We start from the raw sequence: 22,722 nt of genomic DNA on the forward strand, positions 1-22,722 counted from the left end.
CTCGCCCCTTCCTACAGCTATTGCGCAAGACAGGCCGGCGCACCTTCTGGGGCAGGTCGGATCAAGGCCGGGGAACTTCCTGAGTGCAGCCGGCTGCGGGCAGGACTGGGGGCTGGGGGAGCGCGAAGGCGAATTCTGGAAGGTCGGCCTAGGCTTCCCCTACCATTCCCGCACGCCCTCCTCGGCGTGATTCTCTTCCCGCGCTCGGAGGGCAGGAGAGGGGAGAGGGTGTCACCAAGGCTGGAGCCCCCCAGGGCACCCCCAGTTTTTCAGGTGCCCCCAACAGTCCCATCTCTTCGCTTCGGTCGGGGTCGGGTGCGCTGTCTGCGCGTCTCTCCTCCGTCTCCCTTTCGGGGACCTTCTCTTTGTCTGCGTCTCCCGGGCGGTCCCGGCGTCCCGAGCCCCGGTGCCCCGCCCGTGGCCGAGGAGGGGGCGGGGCCTGGCGGGCGGGGCGGGGCCTGGCGGGGCTGCGGGCGCGGGCTGGCGCGGGAGGCTGAGGCTGCCGGGACGCGGCCGGGCCGGAGCCGGGCCGGAGCTGAGCGCGAGCGGCGGCCGCGGACGGGGGCGGCGGGGATCAGGGCGCGCCGGGCTCCATGGCGCCAGCGGCGTCCGCCTGAGCAGCACCGGCAGCGGCGGGCGGCAGGCGGCGGCCGGATCGGGCCGCGACTCTCCCTCGCCATGGGGGACGTGCTGTCCACGCACCTGGACGAGGCCCGGCGCCAGCACATCGCAGGTGAGGATCTGGACGCGCCGCGAGCGCCCAGGGTTCGGCCGGGACGCCCGGGCCACGCCCCCCTGGGGCCCGCTGTCCGGGCCGGGCGGGGGTCTCCGGAGAGACGGGCCGGGGCGGCGCGGGAGCTGCCGGGACCCAGCCCCGCGCGCGAGCTTGTTCCCTCCGAGTCTGGGCGCCCCTGCCGGCCCGCTTCTGAGCTCCGCCTTCCCCTTCCCTACGGAACCCCTTCGGAGCCCGGTCTTGTCGGATCCCCCAGCCCGCTACCTCTGACCGACGTGGGGGGCGGTTCGCAGACTGACCCCCCTCTCCCGGGCTGTCCCAGCCCAGAAGCGTTCCAAGCCCACTTTCTACCCTCTTTGGAATCTCCCCCCACAGCGCGTCCTGGCCTTCCTCCCTGGCTGTCCCGGCCCCCAGCTGTCCCGGCCCCAGCCCTGGTACACGTGGCTGAGGCTTCCAGGGAACCGGCTCCTCAGGGCCCAGGCTGATCGTGGGGAGGGGGGCAAGGCATGCGATGGGATGCATGGAGGACGTGGGGTTCCATGTCCTTTGGCTCGGACTCAGCGGGCTGCGCCTGCTGGCAGCGGGGGCCAGGGACTGGTCACTGCCAGAGCGGGGCCCTCGCAGGGCTAGTTCCCAGCCGCCTCGGCCCCTTCCTTCAGCCAGCCCTGCTCGCAGCCTGTCACTGCACGGTGGCGGCTTCTCTGAAGGGCAGCTGACCCCAAGGCTCCTGGGGAAGCGCAGGGGCTGCAGCAGTCCCGCATTCCTTTCCCCCCAGACCCTGGAGAATGGGGAGACGGGGTGAGAAACTCTGCTGCCTGAGAAACTCAGCCCTGGCAGACCTCCAGGGCTGGCGAGCCGGCCCTGGGTGGAATCCCGGCGTTTGTTTCCCAGGTGTTTGATCTTGGACAAGTCCCTTAATGTCTTGGTGCCTTGGTTTTCCCCTCTTTAAAATAGGGTCAGTGATTTTTTCCTTATTATGAGTTGTTGAGAGACTTAAGTGAACTAATTCATGTAGTTTGCTTAGTACAGGGCCTGGCATAGGGGAGCCGGGTCAGGTGGCCTCGGGGACAGCTCATGAAAAGAGGAGACCGTTCCTCATGGCCGCATTTGCTTCTCCTGTCCAGTGGGCCCAGAGCACCATGTCCACCTACTCTTATCTTGATGTCCTGTGGAGTTTCAGCGGCCATGGCCTCCACACTCCCTTGAGAGCAGGGACCCCTGAGAGCATTTGACCAGGTGTCCCTTTACTCCCTGTCCCCACCCTTGCTGGGTACTAACAAGGTGCTGGGGAGGCCTGCCGAGTGGCTGTAGTCCTGGGCCCTGGGACCGGGTGGCCTGAACTTCCCCCTGTGCCAGGCCTGGGGCTGGGCTCAGGGGTGGGGGTGACATGGAGAAGAATCAGACCCTCTTTAGCCGCCGAGCAGCAGGGGGTTAAGTACTGGAAAGCCTCCTTGTAGGACAAGGCCTGGACTCTGGGAGGAGGAAGGGCCAGGGCGGAGTCTTCCTGTCCCCTCCCTGTCGTGGCAACCTCCTGGGGCTCTGGAACAGTCCCTCCATTCAGGGCCTGCTGTAGGCCCCTCACCCGGCCTGGGTGTGGGTGGGGTACGCCGTGCCTTCTGTGGGGTTTTTCCTCTCCTCACACCCAGCTCTGGCTCTCCTCGCCTTCCTGCCTCCCAGACTGAGAACTGCCAGCCCACCCTCCTCTGCCCCCGTGTTCTAGGGGAGGGGAATGAGACCACAGAAGGTGAAGTGTCCTCTCCTGGGGAGGGCTGGGTTTGTTTTGCGGATGCCAGACTGGGTGGAAGAGAGTTGTGCTTGCTCAGACCCTGCTGGCCTCTCTCTTCTCAATACTTCAGTGCTAATAATAACCCTCTTCAAATGCCTCAAATTCCTGGTCCAGGCTCACCTGAGGGACTCTTGACACACATGGGTGAGAGGTTAGAAGGGGGAAGCCAGGAAGCCTCCCAGCACCCTCCAGAGGAAGTGAGCTGCCTGGGAAATCTCTGTTGGAGGGGAATGAGGAGGGGAATGAGGGCGTGCCTTTGCCACCCCAGTGAGCTGCGGGCTCTCCTCACCCCACCCAAGGAGCCGTGGGTACTTCCATGGCAGGCAATTAAAATTCCGGAGCCCTCCCCACCTGGGACCCGGTTCTCCTCCCCAGTAGAAATGTCAGAGGTAGGAACACCCCTTCCCACAGTACTCCGAGCTCCCAGGCCCCTGAGGCCTGGCTGCAGCTCTGTGCCCGCCCCGCGCAGGTGAGCAGGTGATTGCAGCCTGCCTGCAAGTCCTGGCAAAGGTCAGGCGCACTCCTGCCCACAGTGCTGTTTTGCTGCCATGGCACCTTTCATCCCGGGATTTCAAGGCCCCTGGCAAGTAGGGGCTTGTTCCCACACCAGCAGCCCCTGGGGTGGTGGCAGGAGGAGTCCCTCCCACTTACAGGAGGGAGCAAGGGTGGAGGAAAGAGCCCTGATCCAGAAGCCCAGAGGCCTGAGTACCTGGGCAGGCCATTTACTCTCTGGGTCTCAGGTTCCCTAGCTGTGAACCAGAGCGGGCGTGCCTCTTGATGGCTGAAGTCCCTTCCAGCTCTGAGGGCCTAACGAAAACAATCTCAAATTTCCCCGTAAATCTCCAGACTCGAGCCAGCTCAACGTCCCAAAACACAGTGCACAAGTCACACAGCTCACCACTTCACTCTGTGCTTTAGCTGACCTGGCCTTGGGCCAGCATCTTAATCTCAGTTTTCTTATCTGTAAAATGGGAATAATAATGGTACCTGCCCGCTGGGTGCTGAGGGGAGTATTTATGGGATAATGCGGGTTGCCTGGGGCATAAGAAGTGCTCAGCGAACACTTGCTGTTATCATTGAGATTGTCCTTGCCTCTCTGTTATTAGGTTCTCGGGTGGGCTAGGTCATGCGGGTGTTTGGAATTTGAAGGTGGCAATTGTAGCTGAAGTTGCGGCCCTATTTCTTTGAGGTTTGTCCGGTGCCTGGGGTTAGCGTAAATTTGAGAATCCACCTGGGTTTTCAGAAGCCTTGGTTACGGCGATCCTTCTGCCTTGGCAACCGTGTGAGGTGGACGTGGGCTGCCTGCAAGGGGTCTGGAGGTAGTGATGGGGGACCCATCTGACAAATAGAAGGAACAAGGCCTTGGGGCAGGTGGCTGGGTCAGGCCAGCCCACACCTTCCCCGTGGCCCAGGGGACAGGGCTAGGACGAGAAAGTGGAGGTAAGTGGGCCGTGGGTGGGTTCCAAGCATACTAGGGTTTCTTTGCATATGGCCTGAGCCACATAAACCAAGATGCAGCAGGTGAGGGACTGGGTGCCCCTGGCAGGAAACTTGGCATTGGCTGGGTTGGGGGTCCCTTTCTGTTGCTAGGACAGCCTTAAGGGACTCGGGTATTGTGGGAGAGGAGTGCCTCCGCACACATACTGCCACAGGGTTTGCAGGGTTTCTTACCTGAGCAGGCAGGTGGGGGAGGTAGCCGGTGCTATGCCCCTCCCTCTGCCCTGCTCACCTTTCCCCTCGCTGCTTCTTTTTTTCTTTAAATAGCAGTTTCTCAATGCCTGTGAAAAGAAGCGTGGAAAAAATAAATAGCAGCTTTATTGAGACATAGTTCACCTACCATACAATTCACCCTCTTAAAGCGTACAATCCAGTGGTTTCAGTATATTCGCAGAGTCGCGCGACCATTGCTTCTATCCATTTAGGGCATTTTCATCACCCCTGAAACAAGCCCTGTGCCCATTAGCAGTCGGCAGTCCCTGCCGTCTGTCCCAACTCCAGGCAGCTCCTGCTGACTTTGTGTAATTGCGAAAGTAACACACACGCAAACGATTTAGGGGAGTAAAGTAAAAAAAATGACAGCTCACTCCATCTTTCTCCTTTCAATCCCACGCCCCGGAAGAAATCCCTTAAGTTCCGTGTGTCGCGGTTTCTAAACGTATCCCTCTCTGTGTACACGCTCTATAGCTTCGTTCATAAAACCAGGTCCTATCGTAGGTTTCTGTGGTTGATTGTTTTCACTTGGTAGGTCGTGGACATCGTTCTGTGTCGGCACACACGTCTACCTCGCCCTTTCTTGGCGGCTCCTTTCCGTGCGTGGGTCACTTTGTCCCCCGTTCATGGACGCTGGGTCAGTTCTAGAGCTTTGCTGGTGTGCACAGTGCGGCATTTCCTCCACGAGGTTCCAGTATCAGAGAGGCCTCAAAATAGAACTCCTGCGTGACGTCCTGATTTATCGACACAGCCTTTGAAGAGGCAGCAAACACTTGATACCCTCCTGCCAAGACGTACCTCAGTACTGAGTATTGTCACCCTTTTGGACAATCAGATATGAGAAAAAGGGTGTCTTGTTTATGAATGGAGCAAAACAAATGATGCCTTTTTCCAAATTGGTTTTAAAAAATCCACCTCTCTACATTTGGGAAGTGGCTCTAAGTGCCAGGAGTGAGAGGATGGAAGTGTTCTGTCTTCGCCCACCCCACCCTGGTGAGTGGCTTCCTCATTGTTGTCGCGGGCTTTGCAGAGAGAGCGGGCTGGCCGGAAGCAGTGCCCAGGCCTGGGCTGCTGCCCTTAGCCGAGGTCTGGGTCAGCCCCTGGGGGTGCAGCATCTGGGGATTCTGCTGTCTCTTGTGTCGGGTCTTACATAACGTGCTTTTGTTGGCTTTGACCCTGCCCTCCTCTCTCTCCAGCCTCCTTCAGTCCCCTCCGCTCCTTTCCCACTGCTGTGGCCTGAGCACTGGCCTCGCCCGCTCACAGCCGCCCCAGCCTCATTGGGGCTTCTAATCCTCCCCACATCTGTGAAAGAGAACTTTCTAAACCCGAACTGGGCCACAGCCCGCCCTCCCTGCTGCCTGAGGAATGAGGTTGAAAGACAAGAACAGGAATTACTCAGCCACCATCCTGCGACAACCGCTTCATTCTCAGTAGTATTTCCCTCCAGCGTGGATTGTTACACGTTGCTGGGACCATGACTCAAGTTTGTGTCTGCTCCTTTCCCTAAATGGTTTCTAATAAACATCTCCCCCAGGTCGTTAAAACCTCCCTGGAAGCATTCCCAAAGGCCACATCTTGGACAGAGGACAGAGGGAAATTTTCTTAGCCTTTCCCCTAAAGTTGGACGTTTGGTTGTTTCGTACATGTTGGTTTTTAGGGGCAAACCGAGCCACTGTGCGTTTCCCTTCCAGCTCTGGTCACCTTCCCTGCTGAAGACAGCCTCATTCCCCAGCCTGACTCTTTCCTTCTCTGCTTCCACCAACCTGGGCATTTTGAGGGAAGCTCCTTCCTGGGAGCCCCTGACTCCTGTGAGCATCCTCCCTTCCAGGAGGGCTTGAAGGGGCTGATCTAGAGCTAGGGATGGGGACTGATGACCATGACCTCTGGGTGTGTGGCCACATAGTCTAGCTGCCTCCCTAGCCTGTGACATGCGGGAAGAGATATATTATCTGTCCGAGAATGGTGATTGATGGAGGAGGGAGGGCTCTGAATGATAAAACGGTAAAGATTAGTTGTAATTTAACTGAGCACTTACTATGTGCCAGGCCTTCCTTTGCCTGTGTTATCTCATTGAGTCCTTATCTCAGTATCAGGCCTGGAGTGGGGAGTCCCAGGCCTTAGCTCTTAAAACCAAGTTCCACTATGACTCCATAGTTCCTGGTGCCCAGATTGGGCAGGGGTACAATGGACAAGGCCCCCAGGAGAGGTCATTAGATGACTTGTGGGGGGAGAGACAGGAGCAGGAGCCAAGTGGGAACAGAGGTGCGTGTGTCAGAGGCCCCCAGAGGATGCACCGATGTATCCCACTGCCATTACTCAGTCTCAGACTCACAGTCCTTTTCTCCTATTTGCCTCCCCCCCCCCCCACCGTGGGCAGAGCTCATGACTCACTTCACCCTGGGTCTCCTGCAAGCATCCTCCTGCGGTTGCAGAAATTCCTCAGCTGCTTTTTCCTTCCCCTGCCCCACCTCCACCCACTGTCTGCCTGAGGAAGAAGGGTTTTCTGTAGACCGTGCTGGGCAGAGCTTTAAGGAAGGAGTAGAGCAGATGCCTAGGTTTAAAACCCTTGTGGCGCAAAGCCATGCCCCTCTCCTGGTAGATCTCAGGGCCTGAGTCACAGAAGGCTTCTGATCTCACAGATTTTAAAACTGGAAGAACAGGAAGTATCCTCCCCTTGAGGGTACGGGGTCCACCCCCTGGGACTGGTCCCAGTTTTGGTTTTTGTTTTTTTTTTTTTGGAGATGTACTACCTCTGGCCCACAGAGGTGAAGGGACCTGCCTGGTGAGTCAGTGGATGGTAAAGGAAGCGGGGACCTGAGAGGTTTCGGGGCAGGCACTACAGTCAGGTTGCCTGGGCTCTGCCACTAGACGGACTGGTGTTTTGGGGCAAGTTGGTCACCCTCTCTGAGCCCCAGTGTCCTCTGTAAAAGAGGATGATAGTTCTGGCTTCTCAGGGTGTGAGGGTCAAGTGTGACAGCCTCTGGACGGCGCAGCGCGAGTTTGGGGGACACTGAGCATGTGTGAGTGCTGGCTGTTACGACTGTGATGTTACTGGGCTAACTTGATGCCCAGGGAGATGTGCCAGGCCTGTCCCGCAGCCCCGCGCACCCCCAGCACCCTGTCATGTGCTCCAGGAAGCTGACATGCCTCCATGGCTCTGCACACCTGGGGTCTTCAGCAGGTACTGAGGGCGGCGAGAGGGAGCTGTGGTTGCACAGCAGAGCCAGTCGGTCATTCAACAGCATCACCTGACACTTGGCAGGGCACAGAGGATAAAGGGTGGAAAGGCAGATGGGAACATGCCCCCCTTGCCTGGCCACGTGCTCAGAGCTAGACTTGTGAGTCTCAAGCCCGGTCCTGTTGACCATTTGCTGTGTGACTCTGACCAAATGGCCATGCCTCTCTGTGCCTTTTCTTTCCATCTGTGTCCTCAAGACCAGGATCTGCTCTTGGGAATTCTCTGCCACTGAAAATCCTTTCCCAGGGGTCTCTAGGCACCTTCTGAAGGCAGGGGTGGGTGGGCTACGATGTAGAGGCGGAGGTGCATGCCTGTGAGACCCTCCAGGGGTGTGATGGGCTCTCCCCCCGGACACACTCAGCCCTTCTTTCTTTTATTCATTGAATCAATAGTTATTGAGCACCTACTGTGTGCCAGGCACTGTGCTAGGTACCAGGGACGCATGTTGATGCACAAAGTCATGCGTGGTGCCTGCCCTGTGGTGCTTCCTGGCTGGCTCCCCCTCCCCAGGGCAGGGAACTTGCTCCTAGGGGAAGACCTTCTGCAGGAAGGTGTAAGAGGGAGCTGCCTAGTGGGTGGGGGTGGGCTGGCCTGCTGGGATGGAAATGGGTGACATAGAAGGAGTCACAGAGGCTGGCCTTGGAGAGGAGGGGACTTTGTCCTAAGGGTCCCAGGGAGGCCTCCGAGGCATTTTCAGGTCGGGGAGGGACACAGTGAGGGACCTGGGGGTGCCTGTAGAGTGGCCAGGCCTCAGTAATGGAGACATCCAGGGTTGGGGTGATCTGATGTCCGCCACTCCTGGCCCTACAGGGCTGATGGATCCTATAGATTGTTTTGTCAAGGCTGGTCTCCAGCCCGTGGTCCTGCAGCCTCTGCTTCCACCCCTCTGATGACGGGAGGCTCACTCTCTTCCTAGGCAGCCCTGAGTATGAGAACCTCCTTTCCTTCCATGGGCAGGGGAGAAAGAGGGCTGTAATCCAAGGGCCTGCTTTTGAGAGCCTGTCCCAACTGCCCTGTCATTTGGCAGATGCCTTCCCTTCTTGGGCTCAGGTTTCTCATCTGTAAAGTGGGCATAACAGTAGCCCAGACCCACCAGGCGGTTGTGAGAGGTCAGGGAGCCGATGAGGCTTGAGCTCTCCACGCTTAAGGACACGTTGGCTCCTGGTATCATTAGTGGTTACTGTTGGGTGTAGTCTGTGTAGGACACTGGCCGAGGGAGTTCCTCTTCTTAGGGGATCAACGGTGCAGGGCGTGGGCCAGGGCTCTGGGTGGGGGTCCAAGTGCAGTGGTGGGGGCTCCAGTGGGTACCTGAGCATCCAGGAGGGGCAGAGGAAGAATGAATTGCAGTTTGCCTGTGTGAACCCCCCCTTCCCACCCCCCCATCTGTGGCCAAGCCGATTGCAGCAGCCACCCATCTTCCCCACCCCCCAGCTGAGCAGAACTACTTGTGTCCAGCTGAATTTGTAAAGCTAGTACTTTGCAGAAGAGGAGACCCTTGGGCAGGAAATTTACCCATCCTCTCATGCTCCACCCACCTCTAATCCACCCCACCTGCTAGGAGTCATCTGTGGGTGCAGACTGGGAGGCTCCGACCCCAGAGCTGGCGCTAGGAGCCCTTTGTGGGGTGCAGGATTGGAGGCAGGTGCCCTGGGATGGGTGCCAGGTGACCTTTGGCAAGTCCTTTCTCCTCTCTGTGCCAGTCTGCGCGGTGGGCGCTAGGACCGTCTCTAGTGCCCGTCCAGCTCTGACCTCTCGGGAGCCCGTGGGCTTGGGCTGCATTGAAGGCACAAAGCAGGTACAACGACTAGGTATCGCATGAGGCGATTTTGCTGTTGAAGGAAGAGCCTGCTTGGACAGCCGCCTCATTCCCAGCCTGAGCTGGGAACTGGGGAGGAAGCAGTGACATGAGCCCTGATCTCATGGAACTCTCGCCAGCCAAGAAGTTCCCATCAAGCTGGATGCTCTGCGGTTTGAGTTACAAAGACAATGGATCTTTATGTTTCCCAAAGTGCACGTTGGTTTAAACACTCAGTCAGCCCGACTCAAGAGGCAGTGTGTCTGGCCTTGGCTGGGTGGCAGTAGGAGTCTGCCACTGAGAGCTGTGTGGCCCTGGGCAAGTTACTGTCTTCCTTGGGGCCCCAGCTATCAGTAAAACGGGACCAGTGGTCCGTGCCTCTGGGGTGGGCGAAGACTCTGGGGAGTGCACCGCAGCCCCTGGTGCGTGCAGGGTGCTGGGTGAATGGCAGTTAATCGCATTATAGCCGAGTTCTTGGGGGTGGTGCGTGTCATTTGCCCTGGCCAGGGATTTAAGGGGTGAGCCAGACATCCAGAGTGGGAGGGAGCTGACACTTGCACTCCTGCTTTGCTGTTTTTGCTTTTTTTGGTTTGTTTTTTGAGAGCAGTGTGCTCTGGGAGGTGGAGGGGAGAAACGAGAGTAGAGCTTAAACTTTGGGGAGTCCAGGCCCTGCCATCCCCCAACCCCTGCTTTGAGTGTAGAGGTGAGGAGGGGCAGTGTCTGCTTTACTTTTTCAGGCCTGGACCCTTTCTCCTCCTGGTCAGGGAGGGCCCTTTGAACCCTTCTAACCAGTCCCCCTCCTTCCAGTCACTGAGCAGCCAAGGCCCAAAGAGGAACGGCCAGCCGGGACCACGGGCTTGGAGCCGCAGGACCGGGGTGCAGCCCAGAGCCCTTGACCCAGCACGAAGCTTTACCTCCCCCACTCCTGACCCCCTTACCACTGCCCCCCAGACTGCCCCAGACAGCGAAGGCATGGTCAGGGCAAGAGTGGCTGGGCGGGGCGGGGCGCAGAGGTTATAATTTCGAGAACGGAGTAAACAGGCCTGCTCCTAGGAGAGAAGCAGGCCCTGTGCTCCTCACAGATGAGCCTGTGTCTAAGGCAGCCCCGGCCTGTGCACGCGCAGACAGTGAGGTGCTGTGTCCCATTAAAACAGCAAAGCCACACTCCCCTCCCGCCCCCACGCCCACATTTCAGGCTGCCAGGAAAAGGGGTGGGGGAGGGGCAGCCTTTCCTTCCCCAGGGTGGGCCCGACAGTCACAGCTCACAGTGTGACTTTGGTCAAGGGGTGTCTCCTCTCCGGCCCTCAGTTCCCCATCTCTAAAGTGGGGGTGATCCCCTCTCTCAGGGAGGGTGGCGAGGACGGGGACAATTGGAGCCAAGTGGCTGAATACAGCAGGCCCTTTCTCTCGCCCTGACCTCAGGCCAACTGGATCTCAGAGACTCTTCATTTCTTTCTGGCCAGAGGCAGGGGCCTCTCTCTCTGAGCAGAGGGGTTACTTTCTCAGTGACCCGAGAGTCAGCCAGGTCCTGGGAGGCCAAACCTCCAGTCCCGGCCGGGCCTTAGCGGGCTGCCCAGCTCAGCTTTCCTGCTCTCCTGCAGAGACTGCCGCAGAATCAGAGACGAGCTGTTTCTGGGCCTGCCCTGCAGGCTGGGGCTGGGGCCTGCCTGGCCTGGAGCCCCCCAGTGGGGACCATCCGAGCCTCTCCCCCTCCCCTCTTCCTGCTGTCCCCTGTGTGGCTTCCGAGAGTCCAGCTCTGCGGATGGGAGGTCAGTCTAGCCTCAGACCTGCTCAGACCTGTGTGGCCTTGGGTGACTCCTGTCTACTCGGGGCCTCAGTTTCCCCCCTGGTTCAATGGAAGAGTCCGATGAGAGCCTCTGGTAGTGGAGTGACCTTCCCAATGAACATGTCTCACCCTCCTCAGAGCCTTCCAGGCTCTCCTGTGCCCTTAGGGTCAAGTTCCAGACCCTGAAAAGCCCTCTGGGTCTCACAGACCACCCAGCAGCCAGGAGCGCTGTTCCCTGGGCCCACCAGGCTAGGCCTGTGGGCTCTTGCCCCTTGGCCCTCCCCCAAGCCCCACCTCCTAGCCCTTCTTACCTGGCTGGGATTCTAATTCTCGTCTGTGAGCACCTGGCTGGTTCACCACGGGCTCCCCTGAGGTGGACAGCGTGGCCTTCGGCACAGTGTGGCCTTGCAGGTCAGAGCTTGCTCCACCAGCTACTGGCCAAGTGCCCCAGGACAGTTACTGTGACTCTTCGTGCCTTGGTTTCATTAGCTGTAAAATGGGAATAATAGTAATACTTCACATCACATAAAGCACAGCAAATGCTCAGGAATCGATAACTGTAATTAACGTCGATCCGTGTGAACTGTTTTAATCCCCTAGCAGCCACTGAATGAATAAATGCCATTGCAAGTTGTAGGGTAGGGACCTGAAGCTCTCTGGGTGGAGGGCTTGGGAGGGAGGGTTGGGAGGGGCAGATGCAGGACTCAGAGGCACCCCTCAGCCCCCATGACTTCCCCTGTGTCCTCCGCATCTGAGACCCACAGGCGCGAAGCGTGTGCAGCCGTCCGCAGCTGCCTTCATCCACAGCTTCCTTCCACCTGGTGGGTCCCAGGCGGACTCTGGCTTTGGGGCCGGGAGAGGCCTGGACAAGGGATTTGCTCTGGGACAGGCTGACCCTCCCTCTGGGTTCCCTCTGGTTTCCTGTCTGTTCCTGGCCCTTCCGCAGCCCTGAGTGGGACAGGCAGGGGTGGCACACCTGGGCCCTGGTCCTGGCGCCCCCGCTGACTCCCTGAGTGGCAGGCACAGGGGCACGCATCCGCTGAGGGCCCACCACGTGCTTGGCACTGAGCTGGCACTGCCCGTACAGCCCGGTCAAGCTCGCCCAGGCCCTGCCGATGCGGAGCTCATGGCTTGGCAGGACAGACACATCGCACAAATAGCTACCAGCCAGTCACTGATTAAATCATGATCAGAGAGCAAATTGCTGTGAAGAAATGACCATTCTTCCTAGAGAGCTCGCACGTGTCCTGTGGGATCTTCCTGGCAATGCCTGTCACTTGCTTTCTAGTCACAGAAGAGGAAACAAGGTCCACTGAGTGGGTGGGAGAGCGGGCTCAGATCTGGGCAAGTGCCTCCCCACATGGTGTCTCAGCTCCTTGTCGCCTCTCTCAGAGGTGACCAGGGTCATGAGGCCCTGGTCCCACCACTGGCCCCACGCAGGGCTCAGGGTGGGTGGGCTGGCATCTGGGTTTTAGCCTTGGGAACTGTGTAACTGCAACGAGAGCTGGGTTTGTAGCCCTGGAATCCTTCCTTTTTGCATCCCTAGACAGAAGCTTGCGGTCTAGAAGCTGCTATGACTAAAGCACTGGGGTCTCTAAAGCAGCGGTCCCCAACGTTTTCGACACCAGGGACCGGTTTCATGGAAGACAGTGTTTCTGTTGGGGTGGGGGCGGGGGGTGAGGGGCACGGAGCACCTGGATCCCTCCCACGCACAGTTTGCAGTGGGGTTCGAGCTGCTGTGAGAGTCTGATGCCCCCGTTGATCTAACGGGGGGCGGGGCTTGAGCGGTGATGCCAGCGTTGGGGAGCAGTTGTGGGTGCAGGTGGGGCTCCGCCCGTCCGCCCGCCTGCCCTGCCCTGCCCTGCTCTGCTCTGCTCTGCTCTGCAGCCCTGTTCCTGGCGGGCCATGGACTGGTGCTGGTCCGGGGGTCAGGGACCTCAGTTCTAAAGGCTAGGCCGGAGATCCTTCCCCCTCCTCACACTCTTCACTGTTAACACTGGGCAGCACAAAGGTTGCCCAGAGCCCTGGGGGAAGCCCGCCCAGGCATTCCACACCCAGAATCTATTCCATGACTGGCAACAAAACGGTTACATTATAGCATCATGGAGAAGAGGGAAACAATGTATCAGCAGTGTTGTTCAATGGCTTGATATGTAGGCACTGAAAGTGAAGATGTAGTTTTGTTTTGTTTTTTTGGGTTTTCTTTGAGACAGAATCTCCCTCTGTCACCCTGGGTAGAGTGCAGTGGAATCATAGCTCATTGCAAGCTCAAACTCCTGGGCTCAAGCAATCTCCCTGTCTATACCTCCTGAGTAGCTGGGACTATAGGCGCACACCACCACACCTGGCTAATTTTTTCTATTTTTTAGTAGAGACAGGGTCTTGCTCTTGCTCCAGCTGGTCTCGAACTCCTGACACCAAGCGATTCTCCTGCCTTGACCTCTCAGAATGTTAAGATTACAGGAGTGAGCCACCATGCCGGGCCAGAAGGTGTAGTTTTGTATGTCTGAAAGTGTGTACATTTGGACAGGCACAGAAAAAAATATAAAAGGAAATTCACCGAAACGTAGAGATTATTTTGGGATGGTAAAATAATGAATTATTTAAATTTTTTCTTCATTCTCTTTTGCTTTTTTTTTTTTTTTTTACAGTGGATGTATTAAATCAAAAAGAATAGCCTTATTATTATTTTTAGAGACAAGGTTTTGCTCTGCTGCCCAGGCTGGAGCACAGTGGTGAGATCATATCTCACTGTAACTTCAAATTCCTGGGCTCAAGTGATCCTCCTGTCTCAGCCTCCCAAGTAGCTGGGACTACAGGTGTGCACCACCATGCCCGGCTAATTTTTTTTTTTTTTTTCCATTATTATTTTTTTAGAGATGGCGTCTTGCTATGTTGCCCAGGCTGGTCTTGAACTCTTGGCCTCAAGTGATCCTCCTGTCTCAGCCTCCCGAGTAGCTGGGACTACAGGTGTGCACCACCATGCCCGGCTAGTTTTTTTTTTTTTTTTCCATTATTATTTTTTTAGAGATGGCGTCTTGCTATGTTGCCCAGGCTGGTCTTGAACTCTTGGCCTGAAGTGATCCTCCCACCTCGGCCTCGCAAAGTACTGGGATTACAGATGTGAGCTCCAGTGCACAGCCCAGAATAACTTTATTGACTGTATTTCCTGGAACAATTTCGTTTCTCTGACTCCAGACTCTGAGCTACCCTGGCCTAAAAAGAGCCCCAAGGGTGTTGCAAGCACAGGCAGGCTCCAGAGAGAAGAGGGGAGGGAAGATTCTGGAAGGGGGGGCATTTGAGCTGAATCTCAAAGGACAACTCAGAATTGGGGTACAGGCAAGTGCAGTGGGTAGCCCAGCACAGACAGCCGCCTGTCCGTGGAAGGGGCTGAGCGCAGCCTTGAGTGCCAGACAAAGGAATTGGGGAGTAGGGAGCCCTGTCTCACGATCGCTTCTTAGCTGGACTTTAGAAAGAGGACTTTACCTCTGCGAGTGTGGGTCAGAACAGCAACAAACATGTATTGGGCACTAACTCTGTGCCCAGCTTTGAGGCACCTGCAGCCGTGGACGGGTGGGATTGCAGTGGTTCAAGCTAGAGACGGGACTGATTCCATACGTACGGAGTCTCACTCCGTGCCAGGTGCTGAAGGCCGGGTGGGGACATCAGGGTGGCGAGGAGTGGGCAGGTTCCTGTCCAGCTGGGAGAGTCTATGACCCATCAGCTCTCCAGCCCTTCGATGTCCCTGCCCACCGTTCCAGCCAGAACGTGGCTCCAGGCCTCCCTGGTGACGTGCATGGGATGCTGGTACCTGGCACAGAACTTGGGTGGCTGAAGGTGTGTGATACAAGAGGCTGAGCTCAAGGACTCCTTTCTGTAGTGCTCAGGGCTTCCCTGTCTTCATTGTGACCTCAGCTCTCTGTCTCTGTTTACCCATCTGTAAAGTGGGAATGGTTGTGACTGCTTCCAAGGACGTCGTGAGCTTTGTGCGGGATGCCATGCTTAGTGCCTGGCACATAGTAAATGCTCAGGAAGAGTTTCTGCCCTCGGGGTCCAGTCCCCTGCCAGGGTCAGGGCTTCCCTCCTGGAGGAGCCCCGGCAGCCTAGACTCAATCAACAGACGGTGTTAGATCAGGCATTGGCAGTGAGCTCTGACCTTCCCCTCAGACCTTCTGTGGCTCCCACCTGCCGGCATCCACTAAAGAACAGGTCCCCATAGTGCTGGAAGCTTGACCTTTCAACTTTGAGCTTCCCGCTTCATTGTTAGTGTTGTTATTGTTCCGTAAGCGATAGCTAATGATCAAAGAAAAATTAGAAAATACAGGTAAATAATAGAAAATGCAAATCACCAATAATCCTGCCACCCAGAAATGACTTTCAGGCATTTTCCTGATGCATAATCTGTTCTTCCACCTTCACGGTGGGTTGTGGGCGTCTGCATACATGTCATCCCCTGCAGCTTGTCGAATGGCTACAGAACATTCCATTATGCCCCTATATTCTGTATTTTAACTTGCTCAGCCAAACCCTTATTGCTGGGCAGTTGGGTTGTTTCTGTTTTTCAGCATTGGAAACAGTGCTGTGTTGGACCACTTTAATCATTCCCGTGGGATTAATCATTGATTCCACCACCATTTGCGAGCCTGCTTAGTGTCAGGCCTTGTGCCGGGACAGAAGGTGCCATGTGGGGAGGTGGCCCTGGTCCTCGCCCCCCTGAGGATGCCCATCTGGGGAAGACAGACCCAGCGTGGAGCACCGGGGGGGTCTTTGGGAGCCAGGGACCAGCACTGGCTCTGACCCGGAGACTCATGGAAAGCCTGTTAGGGGAGGGGACCTCTCAGGTGAGACGTAAAGAATGCGGGAGGAGAGAGGCCCAGAGCAGAGAGAGCTCAGGCATTGGGGGAACTAGAACTTCCCAGAAACCTGTGCCGGGGTTCCTGCCAGCCATAGCAACAGCACCTCCCACGTGCACGACACTTGGTAGTTGTTTGCCAAAATACCGTTACATCTGTCCCTGTTTGGGGCAGGGGTCACTGGCTTCCTTTCTTCTAATGGGGACACAGAGGCAGAGTGAGGTGTCTGCCCCAGGTAAGCGGCTGGCAGAGCAGGCCCGCGAGGCCGAAGCACAGGATCTGCTCGGCTCCGGTTTCCCAGGCTCTTTGCAGGTGCCGTATCATCTGACGGAATCCTAGCAGGAAGAGAAACTGAGGATCGGAGCTTAGGTGACAGCCTTGGTTTGCATGATGGGCAGGTGACCTTTTCTGGTGCTGATGTGTGACCTCGGGCTGGCCTGGACGGCTCCAGCCCCAGCCCCAGCCCCGGCCTCACTTGTGCAGGAAGGGCTCTGCCTGTTGGGCTGTACTGGGATTGGAGAGCCCTTGGGCTGGAAGGGTCTGTCCCCAAGCTCCTCCTGTGTGTGTGTTTTTTTTTTTTTTAAGAGACAAGTTGTCTCTCTGTGGCCCAGGCTGGAGTGCAGTGGGGAGATCATAGCTCACTGCAGTCTCAAACTCCTGGGCTCAGGTGATCCTCCTGCCTCAGCCTCCAGAGTAACTGGGACTACAGGCAGGTACCACCATGCCCGGCTGTCCTCCTATGTCTTAGGATACCTGGGAGACTGAATTGCAGAACTCTGGTATAATCTCACAATGGACAAATGCTTATGTGCCAAGTGCTATGCTAGGTGTTGGGGATATGTCATGAACTAGACAGACAGGGTCCCTGTCCTTGTGTGGGACATGGACACTGAACAATTAATTATTAAGGCAAAGTTTTGCTAATGACTAACAGGGGCTTCTGACCTGAGTGAGGGGCTGATGATGGTCAGGGACAGTGCCTTTGGCACCATAGGCTGACAGGTAGAACTCAGGATCAGTTTGATCAAGGCTGAATGGAAGGCTGTCCTGGGCCTGCCAATGTGTTGTGAAGGGACCTTGTCTTATGTCCCAGTTGGAGGACGTCAGGGCCTTCAGAGACTGGCACAGTGGTGTCCAGCCCCTTCACTGGACACATGAGGAGGCAGAGGGCCAAGAAGGGTGAGAGGCTTGTCCCTGGTCACCTAGCAGCAGTGCTCATAGCCCTGTATCACCACCCCACTTCAATGCCCAGTGATGGGGACAGTGAGCCTGTCCCCATGCACCCTTGAGGGACCCCTGGGGAAGCAGACACAGAACTTGGCCTGAGCAGAGTCTCCCAGGAAGCACCCATGGGGGGCCCTGCAGGCACCTGGAACAGGGAGCGGGAGGCTGGCAGGGCCCAAGAGGGGATTTGCTCTCCCATTTCCCCTTCTGGTTCCCTCTGGAGCCCGAAGAGACCTGCAGCGGGTGACCCAAGGGTGGGGCAGGGCCTGCGCCCGCCTCCTCCCACTGGCCAAGCTCAGAGGGGCAGGCCAAGGCAGTCCTGTTATTTGCATACACTTCCCATCTTCTGTCTGTGTAAAGCGTCTCCATGCCCAGGGGCCCTGGCATCCCTGCCCGGGATTGGGTTTCCTCTGGCCCAGCTGCCAGCACATGAGTGAGCTTTCACATTGGCTCATCTTGCCCCTCCCCTCCCTGTCTGGCTCTGAGAAGGCAGAATCCCTCCCCCACCTCCACCCCACTGCCGCGAGGACCCTGGGAGCCAGAAGCTGCAGGCAGCAGCGTGCATGTGTGAGAGTGTGTGTGTGCCTGTGTGTGTGGGTGTGAGCGTGAGCGGTGGGTGGGCGGGGAGGAGTCTGGGCTCCCAAGACAGCCTGGGAAGAAGGCTGACTTGCACGAAGTGAAGAGGATGTTGGCATTACAGGGCGCTTGGCTAGTGAGATGTGCAGGGTTTGTGGGTTTGTGTACCCTTTCCACGGGGGTTGGGCCACGGGTGCTGGCACGTAGCAGGTGTTGGTTCTTACTGGAGTAGCAGCTGGCATACACTGGGCTCTTACAGACGGGCAGGCCGGGTGCCGGTGCTTCTCACACATCTTATTTAGTCCCCACAACTCTTTGAGGTGGGTACTCTTTGGCCATCCAGCCTCTGCTTGCACAGCTCCAGTGATGGGCAGCTCCCTACCTCCTGGGGTCACTGGTCCCATACTGGGCATCTGAGACAGTTAGAAGCCCTCACTGGACTCCTGTCTTCTCTGGGCGACTTGAGAGCGGGCTCCAGCTTGGCCAGGGCATGGCCGTGGCCTGGCTTCCCCAGCGTCTGCTTTCCTGGGGAATTATCCAACTCCGAGTTTTAGGGAGAGGAGCTGGGTCCTCCCTCCTTTTCCTTGGCAGCCCCTACATGTACCCAGGCCTTTATAGCTTCCTTTGTCACATCCTAAGTAAGTCTGAAACTTCATGTTGAACCCATAGAGGTATTTTCCTTAGCATCGATGTGGGTGTCTTAGTCAATGCAATAAGACAAGAAAAAAAAGAAAAGTACAAATCCAAGATACCAGGAGAGCCTGGCGGAGTTCAGGGCTTGGGGCCAGCGAAGCACCTTCCCATCCGGTGCCTCCCTGTGGCCTCTGCCCCCGAAGCTGCCTGCGGAAGCCGAGGCTTGGACAGGCGAGGGGCTTGCCCAGGGCTACCTGTGAGTTGGTGACGGAGCTGAACAAGGACTTGGGGCCCTTGGTTTGCCCAGCTGGTGCCGTCGCTGGCGACTGCTGCGGCAGCTGAGAGAGGAGCGTGCGTGGCAGCCTCCCCGGGCAGAGCGGCTGTGCTGCGCCGAGGCTCGAGTGTGCGGTTTGCCTGCGTGTTTCTCGCTCCACTTGCCCTTTCTGATTCATTGACCTCCCAGGGATGAGGGCCCAGCGAGGTCGCACCCCAGGCGTGTCACCTTCCATCCCTGAGTGCCCTGCCGAAGGGCCAGGTAGCTGCTACTCTGGTGGCCCTTTGCTGGTCCCCATTTCGTGGCAGGAAACAGACCGCTGAAAACTGCCATTGGCACTCATGAAAGATCCCACTGTCCACGTGACCCTGCATTCCTGCCACCAGCACCCGGACAGGTGGAACTCAGTCATTGCCATTGATGATGCAGGCCCCCGCATGCCCAGGCTCTGTGGGTTTGCTCATTTCTTGGAATCCTTGTGGCAACCCCAAGGTGGGCGCTGCTGTCACTCCCACTTTACAGCTGAGGAAATTGGGGTTCAGAGAGAATTAGGCCACATGCTCAAAGTCCTGTAGCCAGCGAGGGTGGAGGGAGGATCTGCACTGAGATCTGATTGCAAGAACTTGACGCTGCGCTGATCCATGAAAGAGCCGTTCGTGGGCAGGAGGTCCCAGTGCATATTTCTGGAATTGACTGATGCTCTCGTGCTCGGCTGACTTTTGCATTTCCTGGGTCTTCTGCTTGGCACCCTCTTCCTCCCCAGCTTCCTGCGTCACCTCGAGGGGACTCCTCCTGTCTCGGCTGCTACCTCCCTCTGGGAGTCTCCCGTGACCCTGCAGACTGGGTCAGTCGCCTCCCGGGCTTCAGTGACCTCCTGTGCTTTTCCCAGTCAGGGCACTTAGCCACTTAGTTTTTGGTGACAATCTGTCTCCTTCATTAGACTCTTAAATCCCCTCGATGGCAGGAGCTGGGTTTGTCTCGCTCTCCCCTGGGTACCCGGGGCCCCGGGGCTGCTGGATGCATGAATGAAGCCTCTGGGAGCCTTGCCTGACCGTGGCTCTGCCGCCATCTGCCACTGTGGCCTGTCCTGGGCTGGCTGACGGAGGACGTGGGTTCCAGGCTGGGTCCCGTCCTCAGCCCTGCCTCTTAGTGGCGTGACCTGTGGGTGCCACTCTCAGGCTGGTCTTGGGAGCATCCCGGGGGAAGAGCTCAGCCAGCAAGTTCTTCCTGGACATCCCGGGGTCCAACTCCAGGACACTGAGGGGACAGTTGGTGGCAGGTCCTCAGACAGGGCCAGGCCCGTGGTGGGCACCTGCGAGCGTGAGTGTGCCTGGTCAGAGCGCCCTGGCCGCCCGTCAGAGCCCCAGGCTGTGGACTTGGGCTGAGAGGGGGGTGGGCTAAGGAGCACCTGGGGACAGGGCATGGAGCCGACAGCGGCCAGGCTCAGGCCCGTTACGAAGGCTCAGGCTCCGGTGGGGGTGGTGAGGATGACAAGAGAGGAAGGGAGGTGAGGGATGTTGCTGAGAAAAGTGGGTGACTAGGTGCGAGGGGGACGGAGGGGAGCGTCTGCAAAATTACTGTCATTGATCAGCCACCCTCGGGAGTGGCCATGGCAGGGTGTGGTGCAGGACAGCAGCTGAGCGCACCCTGGAGTGTGGGTCCTGCCCTAGAGGGGTAACGCTGCTTGCACCCCCTGCCCACCCTCCCCAGGGCGGGCCTGTGTTCCCAGAGAGCCGGGATGCCTGGGCCTGGGCTCCCAGATCGTGCCTCCACCGCGGGCTGCGGCTCCGGCTGCTGCCGGGCAGGCAGGGTGGCCAGGGGATGAGAGGGCCTTTGTTTCCCTCTGTTTGTGTCAAGACGGGATCGACTTCCTCCCACTGAGGCGCCTCGAGTGTAAAGGAAAGGGCGGCCCCGGGTGGGCGGGTCTTCCGTCTGCTTTTTGGGGGGCATTTCTTTGGGTCCCCCCACCCCAGGCCCTCCTGCCTGAGAGCTCACTCCTCCCCGCGGACCTGGTGTGGCTGAGCCCTGGTTAAATATTTGCTCGCTGCAGGGTTTTAAAGGCAGCTTTGTGAGAAGCCCCGGCTGCGGCTGGCTCCTGGCTCGGCCGCCTCACCCCCAACCTGCCTTCGTGAGGAGGGGACCCAGCCAGCCCACCCCTCTTCAGGCTCCGTCCCAGGCCCCCGGTGGCCTCCTGGGTGACCGTTTGGCATCTGAAGCTGGATGGGCTTCCACTCGGGCTGTTCATTCAGCACTTGTCTGTGGATCACCTGCCTGGGCCAGGCAGGAGCCGGGTCCGTGGGAGCGTCACAAGTGAGGCGCCGAGGAGAAAGCCAGGGCTGTGGGTGGAGGCTGGCATTGTCTGGGGGGAGGGTCCCAAAGAGGTGGCCTGGCGGGGCGCTGGGAGAGTGTTCCAGGCTGGGGACCCAGAGACCAGAAGCCAGATTTCCTCCTCTGGGCGTGAAAGTCCCACTGCCTTCTTTCTCCCCAAGCTGGTCTCAGGGGAGCTGGGCCACTAACAGGGTGATGGGACCCTGGCAGCTTTTCCTCATTCCCCCAGCCTCAGTTTCCCCACTCACCCAAAGGGCAAGCTTGGACTTGATCTCACAGGTACCCTTCCGGGTCCAGTGGCTGGTTATCAGCAAATGTGATGGTCCACTAATGAGGGAATGTGCCACGGCAGGGATTCCGCTGGTGCCAAAGGTCATGATAGCAGCCATGTGCCCTTACAGGGCACACCCAGCCTTTGAGTGTTAACAACAAAAGCCAGCATCTCCTGAGGCCCCTCAGCCACCGTGGGAGGTAGGGAAGACTATGACATTATGCCCATTTTACAGATGAGAAAACTGAGGCCCAGAGAGGCCATTCTGAGCTCAAGGTTTGCTTCTTCCTGTGATCTTGGCCCCAGAACATACCTGCCTCTGTGAGAAACCCATCCTCCTCTCCCAAGGCCAGTGCTGTGCCAGGTACTGGGGATATAGAGTGAACGAGATGCTGCTGTGACCTGGGGAGCTGCCACTGAGTGAGGAATGGCCCCGCAGAGAATCTGCAAATGCTACTGATCATTCTCCCTCCTGGCACAGTTCCAGGTGCTGGGATAGAGCAGTGAACAAAAGCCAACTTGGGTTCACATTCCAGTTTCGCTCTTACCTGTGTGATGTTGGGCAAGTCACTTAACCTCTCTGAGCCTCAGATGCCTCGTCCATAAAATGGGGTTTAGTTTTTTTTTTTTTTTTTTTGAGACAGAGTCTTGCTCTGTTGCCCTGGCTAGAGTACAGTGGTGTCAGCACAGCTCACAGCAACCTCAAACTCCTGGGGTCAAGCGATCCTCCTGCCTCGGCCTCCCGAGTAGCTGGGACTACAGGCACCACCACGCCCAGCTAATTTTTCTGTCTTTAGTAAAGATGGGGTCTCGCTCTTGCTCTGGCTGGTCTGGAACTCCTGGCCTCAGGCGATCCTCCTGCTTCAGCCTCCCAGAGTGCTCGGACTACAGGTGTGAGCCACCATGCCTGGCCCATAAAACGGGTTTAACAGTTCGTCTCCGTGAGGGCTACGTGCATAATGTTGACGATAATTGTTAACACATCCTGAGTCTGCCTCTGTGCCTGGCGCTGGGCTGTTCCCTACATTAGCTCATGCTGTGTTATTAGCATAACTATATGCAAATGGGGAACTGCCGAGCCTCGTGAGGGAGGAGACGGTGCGTGAGTAGGGCCTTGAAATCCAGCTGAGATTTTCACCTGTGGAGACGAGGGTGTTCCACTAGCCCTGGGGGCAGGAAGTGCCGGGGTGGGCCACGGGAGGGAGGCGGGATTGAGATCGTGGCCTTGGATTTGATTCAGTGTAACATGCGCACGGGGCTGCAGTGTGCCAGGCCCGTGGTGATGGGCGAGTCCACGGTCTCGTGGGGCCATCGGAGCCCAGCGAGATCCTTTACAAAGTGCTTCATGTGATGATCTTCTGGATGGTTCTGTAGCCCTTGGAGTCCAGGTTCAGCCAGCCCGGTTCAAACCCCGCCTTGGATTCCTGCTCCTCTGCTTGGCAGGGGCTGCCCTTGGACCTTACAGCCTCTGTCTTCTCAATGGGGGTGATTCCTGTACCATCTCCTGGGGCTCGT

The 22,722-nt window shown here is 57.7% G+C and overlaps 1 protein-coding gene across 1 annotated transcript in view; it reads left to right on the top strand.

Moving 5' to 3' along the window:
- Positions 1-454: 454 nt before the first annotated feature.
- The window catches only part of FAM129B (family with sequence similarity 129, member B), a 52,706-nt gene continuing 30,438 nt past the window's right edge, over positions 455-22,722 (top strand). Inside the window, exon 1 of the mRNA XM_012639702.1 lies at positions 455-733. Within this exon, the coding sequence (XP_012495156.1) occupies positions 679-733 (55 nt within the window). The 5' untranslated portion in view covers positions 455-678. The remainder of the gene's footprint in view (positions 734-22,722) is intronic.

The sequence above is a fragment of the Propithecus coquereli genome, unplaced genomic scaffold (assembly GCF_000956105.1).
Source record: "Propithecus coquereli isolate 6110/MARCELLA unplaced genomic scaffold, Pcoq_1.0 Scaffold142, whole genome shotgun sequence".
In the NCBI taxonomy this organism is placed as follows: Eukaryota; Metazoa; Chordata; class Mammalia; order Primates; family Indriidae; genus Propithecus; species Propithecus coquereli.